General features: G+C 32.7%; 1 protein-coding gene across 13 annotated transcripts in view; it reads left to right on the forward strand.

Moving 5' to 3' along the window:
• Nucleotides 1-7,434, forward strand: part of Slc4a10 (solute carrier family 4 member 10) — a 295,237-nt gene that overhangs the window by 250,646 nt on the left and 37,157 nt on the right. For all 13 annotated transcript variants that reach the window (XM_048812376.1, XM_048812375.1, XM_048812380.1 and 10 more), the window contains 2 exons: nt 1,867-1,972; nt 6,669-6,830. In XM_048812376.1, the coding sequence (XP_048668333.1) occupies nt 1,867-1,972; nt 6,669-6,830 (268 nt within the window). The remainder of the gene's footprint in view (nt 1-1,866; nt 1,973-6,668; nt 6,831-7,434) is intronic.

Raw genomic sequence — 7,434 nt, forward strand, 5'->3', positions numbered from 1 at the left:
AAAAAAAAAAAAAAAAAAAAAAAAAAAAAAAAAAAAACCCTTGTCAAAACTTCCTCACTCCTCTGGCCTCTGATACCCATCAACAAGTGAGCCCAGCTGGAGAATCCTCTAATATCCCTTAATGAGAGCAAGAACCATGCCTGTCCATCTTGCCCAGATAAGTAGAGTTTCTCAAAATAATAGTCCCTCTACTCTGAGAAGCATGAAAGAATGGTGGAAAAGCAAAACAGCCAAACTTCCTGATATGGATGATGAAGAGAGATTGTGGCTAAGGTACACAGAGGTTTACCAAGTATAAATTATAAAATTTTCCCCACAGCTATAATCTTAGCAATAGTGGTTAGATTATACAGTTATATCAAAACAACTAAAACAGGATTCCAATGAAATTTCATCTTTGGTACTATACGTGGATTATCTTAGAGCCCAACCACCATTTACAAAATGTTTCTCTTAGAAAATGCATTCGGAATGGCAAAATAGCAGGAATATGAATGACTTTTTGGAAAACAAACTATTCATTAATTGAGGTTCATGTAGAAGGCCATACTTTTGTTAGTTGTCTTTGCTTATATTCTCTTCTCAATAGCTTATAAAGTTATAAATAACATGTGGTCAGAAATTATATTTTCATATGACAGCAGAATGCATTACAATTCTTATTACACATATACAGCACAATTTTTCATATCTCTGGTTGTATACAAAGTATATTCACACCATTTTTTGTCTTCATACATGTACTTTGAATAATAATGATCATCAGATTCCACCAGCATTTATAACCCTTCCCCTCCAGCCCTGTGCCCTATCTAGAGATCATCTATTCCTCCCATGCTTGTCTCCCTATCCCACTATGGATTAGCCTCCTTATATCAAAGAAAACATTCGGCTTTTGTTTTTTTGGGGATTGGGCTAACTTCACTTAGCATTATCTTCTCCAACTCCATACATTTACCTGTAAATACCATGATTTTATTCTCTTTTATTGCTGAGTAATATTCCATTGTGTATATATGCCACATTTTTTTTATCCATTCATCTATTTAAGGGCATCTAGGTTGGTTCCCCCTCACACATCAGATAGAGCACTAATCTCTAGGATATATAAAGAACTCAAAAAGCTAAACACAAAAAAAAATAAATAACCTAATCAATAAATGGTCTAAGGACCTAAACAGACACTTCTCAGAAGAGGATATACAATCAATCAACAAAATATATGAAAAAATGTTCATCATCATTAGTATTTAGAGAAATGCAAATCAAAACCACTCTAAGATTTCATCTCACTCCAGAAATTGTATTTTATATGGCATAAAAATACAACTGTTCTCAAATCTTTCTTTTTAAAAAATCTAGTATTGATCATGGCATTGTATTCATGGCACTCAGAAAAAAAAATTGTTTATTGATTATTTGATGTTTAATAGGATTATCACTTTTCACAAAGAATAGTACATCCTGAGATAGCTATGGTTCTGACTTAATTCAGGCTCTAATTTTGAATTTCATAGCAGTTATAAATTATCTTGACAATATGATTTACTTATATTTTTAAAATTGATATGGCTATACAATATTAACTATAATGGGTAAGTGGTATAACAATAGATTTGGATGCTTAAAATTTTTTCATGTATAATTTAGAGGCAAGTGGTTATGTTAGGGCCTCTCATTCCAGGAAATACTATAGAGTGGTCGAGTATCACAGAAATATATCTGTCTTGATTTTTGGAATAGTCTATCCCAATTGCTTGTCAGCTGGAGAAATTCTGTGAGTGGGGAGAAAGGACCATTTTCATATGTGTTTTGGGTACTGTGACAAAAAGTTATTTCAGAAAAGACCTTATTTTGTCTTTTCAGATGTAACTGTGTGGAGCCACATAATCCCAGCAATGATACATTGAAGGAATGGAGGGAATCCAATATTTCAGCCTCTGACATAATTTGGGAGAACCTGACTGTGTCAGTAAGTAAACCACTGAAAAATAAATCCTATCTTGAATCACTTATTTTTGTTGATTGGCATTCTGAATTAGTTATTGCCAGTAAAGTAAAAGTTTTGAATGCATAAAATTTTGAAAGGGATAACTTTAAATTCCTCCATCTTAGGTATCCATCAGTAAGCTGGGGTTTCACCCACTATCAAATGAAAAGGTTTTTCTAATAGTTTGTAGGCCTGAAATGCTCTGAAGGCACACATAAAAAGAACAATATGTGTGCATATATTTTAGCTTGCCCATAAATATTTAAGATAGAACTATTTTTAAAAAACAATCATTATATATTTATCAAATATTTAAGTCATGTGATGAATTGAAAGTACTTTAAATATGAGTGCTGTTGACCTAAATGAAATCACATGGCATGACTCAATCTGCCTTCCATGTAAAGAACCCAGAATGTTTTTACTTTACTCTGATACACAGCTCCAGCTGCTCAGAATATATAGAGGGGGAAGGGATACTTTGGGTGGACAAAATCACTTTTCTTAACAGAATTCTGTTACTACCCTCCACAGAGCTTTCTTGTTTCCATTTTATTCTCATCTTCTATTCAAGAAAGGTGACCAACATATTTTTCACCAATAGTGTTAAATCCTATGCCTTTGTTTTATTTTCTTAGCCTTCTTTGCTTGCTTTCTTCTCAGTTGCATTTCTTAGTTCTTCTTTATCTATTTTAATGTTTGTGCATCTCTTTTTACATTTATATTTGCATTCTTTACTTCTATTCAGTGAAATCTTATCATTTGAAAAACTGAAAGTGTCCTGCTTTTTATAAGCATTAAAATCTCTGAGAAGCTCTAGTTTCTTTTCAATTCTTCCCAGTTACAAACATTACAATCCAAAGATTTAGCCACTTTACCTCCCTATGTAAGCTCAAATTCCATTGTGATCATCAACACAAAACTGCATGAATTCTAGTTCATTTGATCAAACACATGCTATTTTAGTAAGTGGGCCAGATAGTGGAACATAGAAATCTTTATTTGTTGTTATACAGATACAAAACTCAAAACATGATTCTTATGTGACCTTTTGTCTATTTTCTCAATTTTCTAAAACACTAAATGTGAGCTTTCAGAATCAAATTACTTATCTTCCATTTAAAATTCTTCTTGACCTAAATTTTACTACCTTTATTCTTATGATAGTTATTTTCTCTAGAATAAGCCTATACTTACTCTTGTTGTTCTCTTCTGTTATTGTCAGTTAACATTTATTCCTTTTCATCTATTTTTTTATGAGGAAAAAAATTGCCAGGTTGTTCTGCTCAGAATCATTTAATTTGGCCAGTAAAAGAAAGGATGATCTAACCAAGAATTATTCAGAATTTAGGCATGGGAACATGGTGGATTTTTTCAGCAGTGGCTCTTCAATCTGCATTCCTGTTTTGTAAACTGTGTTGTATCTAAAGAGCCCCTTGTTTGTGTCCTTTATCTTGATGCTCTCTTCAACAAGAAAATCCAAATAATCCCACCTCTGAATTATTTAACATGTGCTTTATATTATTAGAATAATTTAATATTAAATAATAAAATTCATTCTATATATTAGCAAATCAGAAATAATAATCTTCTAAAAGATTTACAGCACAATTGATGTGACTAGCCATTCCTTACTGTCTGATACTAGAAGTTTTCTGATCAAGTGGAATATGGTGAAAAATATTTTTGCAATCAAAGCAAAGATAATACTTGGTGGGTTTTTCTTTTTTTATTTTTGAAGAAGTTTTTTTATTAGGTATTAACATTCTGGCAGAATTTTCAGATTATTTTTCATTAGTTAAAAGCAGTTTTACAATGGGTAATTGCTAATCTTGACCAGCTATAGCTCTTATCACCAAAAAGAATGCTATATAATGGTGGTGGGAGGGGAGGGAAACAAAACAAAAACCTGTAATTTTTAAGTCAGCGAAGAACATTAAAATTTGTCTTATACTGATTTTTTCCTCAGTATAATCATGACATTCATCAAAGAATTTTATTAATAAAGTGCAGTTAAAGTTTATTATATTTTATGAGTAGTGATATAACATTAAATTTACCTATTATTAATTTGCTAAGTCCCATATTGTTTATTTTTGAGTTGTTAAATACCTCATGAATCATAATCTACACCTTGCTAACTAAGCAAGAGAAAAAGTCAAAGGACTTTTCTTTGATTATCTCAAACTGCTATATGTAGACTAAGGTTTAAATATTTGATAAATACATGACGATTGTTTTTAAAAAATAGTTCTATCTTAAATATTTATGGGCAAGCTAAAATATATACACACATATATGTATATATCTGAGTTTGACATATATATCAAAATCAGCCATTTTAAGGAATCCCTTTGCAAGTTTACAATACTCATAAATAATTACCTAGCAATTGGTTAAGAAATGTTTTTGTGCCTGAATTACATATGTAGTTTGTACATATATTAGGGGTAGGACATTCATGCCAGCTTTAATAATTTATCAACTTATTTTTTGCCAACTTATAGAATTGTTGAAACTTAGAATGTGTTTGAAGAGTAATTAGTGGAAATCAGTTTGTCAACAAGAATTTTTTGAGAACCCATTGTAAGTGAAACCATATGTTAGACTCAAAAGAAGAGAGCAGGATTTGGAATTGGTTTTGACTTCTAAATTTCAGAATTTGCTGAGTGTGTGAGTGAGTGTGTGTGTGTGTGTGCATGTGTGTTGAGAGTACAATTGATATAATGCTGAAAATAAATATTGAACATAGTAGTTCATAATTGCATATTTTATGTTAGCATCCTGTCTCCTTGAAAGCAAGAAAAAAATAAATAATATTTTCAAATTTTCTTTGAATTAAAATAACGAGACCAGTCTTTGCAATTTATTATGGATTATAAGAGAGAAAAATGATCCTTTAAATGGAATCTGTTTTAAGAATTGAGGATAAGACCTGGCCAAATCCAAGGAATATTTTGAAGACTTTTATACTTGCAAAAAGCCCGCAAATGCTCACAAACCAATAGATAATGTGCTTATAATGGAACTTTTAGCTTTTCTTTGTGCTTAGCCATTCTGCTTACCCATGATGTTGCTTAGTAATTGCTCTCCAGCATTTCTGGACAGGAGCAGAAGCATAGACTGAAAAAAACACAAGGATTCATTTTTGCTACTTTATCTATTTTTATAGAGTTTTGAGAGAAAGGAAATTAAAGCTATAATTAAGGCCTGGGGGATTTTTCTGTGGTTTTTTCAATTAGCCAAGTTATTGTGTTCTGTACTAGCTTAACATGATAATTGGAATTCAGCTTGCAAGAAAGGTATCCACAATTAGTTTAGAATAGGGGACAGACTCTTTTAGACAGTTTAAAGTGTCTCAGTCATATTTCTCAGGATTGTTAGGATCAGGTGTCTACCCTCCAGTAGATTTTGCTGTTGTTTGCTTGTTTTCAGATGACACTGTAGCTACTTGTGATGTATTCTAGAATCTTTTAAAGGTATTTTTGTTCTGCTATGCAAGGATTCCAGTATTTGAGGTTTGTTTCACTGTGAAGACTCTGTTGCTGATCCATCCATCAGTCCATATTTTTCTCTAAGATCTCTTTGTACTATTGCACAATTTAATTTCTGTTCAGGGACCAGAATACCTCAAGAACCAATAAGGTCACTGGAGCATTTAACTTTTTTTTCTCTTTATTTTTCTTTATTCTTAAAATAAAATATAATTTAGTAATATTATTATCAAATTAAAATAGGAAAAACCCAAATTTCTTTGAAGTCATTTTTTCCTTTCAAAATATTTGATGTTTAAAATGCTGTTTTTCTTGAGGAAAAATTTTTTGACTTTGCTGCCACCTCATGGCTAAGGCCGAAATTAGAAATGGTTTTTCAGGGGTTTATGGAAATACAGTAGCAGAAATAAAGATTGTGGGGAAGTCATAGTAAAAATGAAGTTTATCTTGCTCAAGTAACTTTTTGCTCACTTGTTCTTTAATCTAAATTGAATCCTATCTCTGACTCACAATTTCATTTTAATAATTATGTATTGTAGTTTGTTGTTGTTGTTGCTTGTCTTTCCAGGTGGTTGTAGAGTAGGTAATTTTTCAGAATAATTGTTCTTTAATATGTGATCATTTCCATTACAAGAATCTCATTTGAATCTCAGCTTTTCTGACACCCAGTAGCAGTGAGGCCACAACAAATTACTTAATATCTCTATACCTCAGTTTCCTCAGATAATGAAGTACAAATAATCACATCTACATATACTATAGGGCAGGTGTGCAATTAATTAAATTGAGGCACTCAAATGCTTTGGCCTTGGGTCTGATGTTGGTAACTATTCACTATCAAATATATCATATTCTTAATAAATATGGTGTCAGGAACTTAGTAGATATTAGGTTTAAGAAATTTGATAAATCAGTAGTCTTGCAGATTTAAATTTAAATTTGTAAGAATAAACATTTTAAAAGGAGTTTGTTTTCAAATTTTACATACTATGTCTTTGATATTGCTCTTTATCTATCCAAACGGAAATCAGAAAGAATCTGTAATATCTGCTTAATCCTTGTGAGAATCACAGGCGAAAAGCTTCAGTTGTTTTAAGCTGCTGCTGATTGGGAGATGTTGTTTTCTGAAAGAAAAAATGCCCAGCTCTTTCTTAACATCCCATTTGCCTTATTTCCTGTGGCAGGAGTGCAAATCACTGCATGGAGAGTATGCTGGACGAGCCTGTGGCCATGATCACCCCTATGTGCCAGATGTTCTGTTCTGGTCAGTGATACTGTTCTTTTCCACAGTTACAATGTCAGCCACTCTGAAGCAGTTCAAGACTAGCCGATATTTTCCAACTAAGGTACTTTGACTGTAATTTTCCTAATCCAAATGTAAGCCAATATACAGCATGTTATGGAGTCCTACATGTTTTAGGACAAAGGAAAGAGCAAGTGATGGAAGGAAAGGGGCCATAAATGGACTTTTGTATGGCATGCCAGGTTAGAGGCGGGGTGGGGTGAGGGGGTGATAAGGAAGCATTTTGTGATTCAGGTGCCAAGGAGGGCACCAGCCCTGCAGGCTTTTCTCCTGCCAGCCTCAAGGATCAACGCCCACTTTCCCACTTAGGTTTTTGGAAATTCAAAGCACACACTGCATTACTGATTGTCACTTTCTTGCCCAGTGAACAGTGGGAACTATTCCAACCTGACAGATACCTCAGAGGAACCACTCTTACATTCTCTAATTGGGGAAGCCCCTGCAAGACTTATTGGAACACTATTCTCTTTTTCGGCTTTTAAAGCGTCAGTCCCTCCCCCTAACCCTCCATGTTTGCATCTGCATATTTGGAAAGGAAAGTAAACAGAGAAACAGCTTAGTTCAATATTTAACACTGCAAAGTAACACCTATAATGTCTGATTTCGCCAAAAAAAAAAAAAAAAAAAGAAAAAAAAACAAGGAAACA

The sequence above is a fragment of the Marmota marmota genome, unplaced genomic scaffold (assembly GCF_001458135.2).
Source record: "Marmota marmota marmota unplaced genomic scaffold, marMar, whole genome shotgun sequence".
Taxonomy (NCBI): domain Eukaryota; kingdom Metazoa; phylum Chordata; class Mammalia; order Rodentia; family Sciuridae; genus Marmota; species Marmota marmota.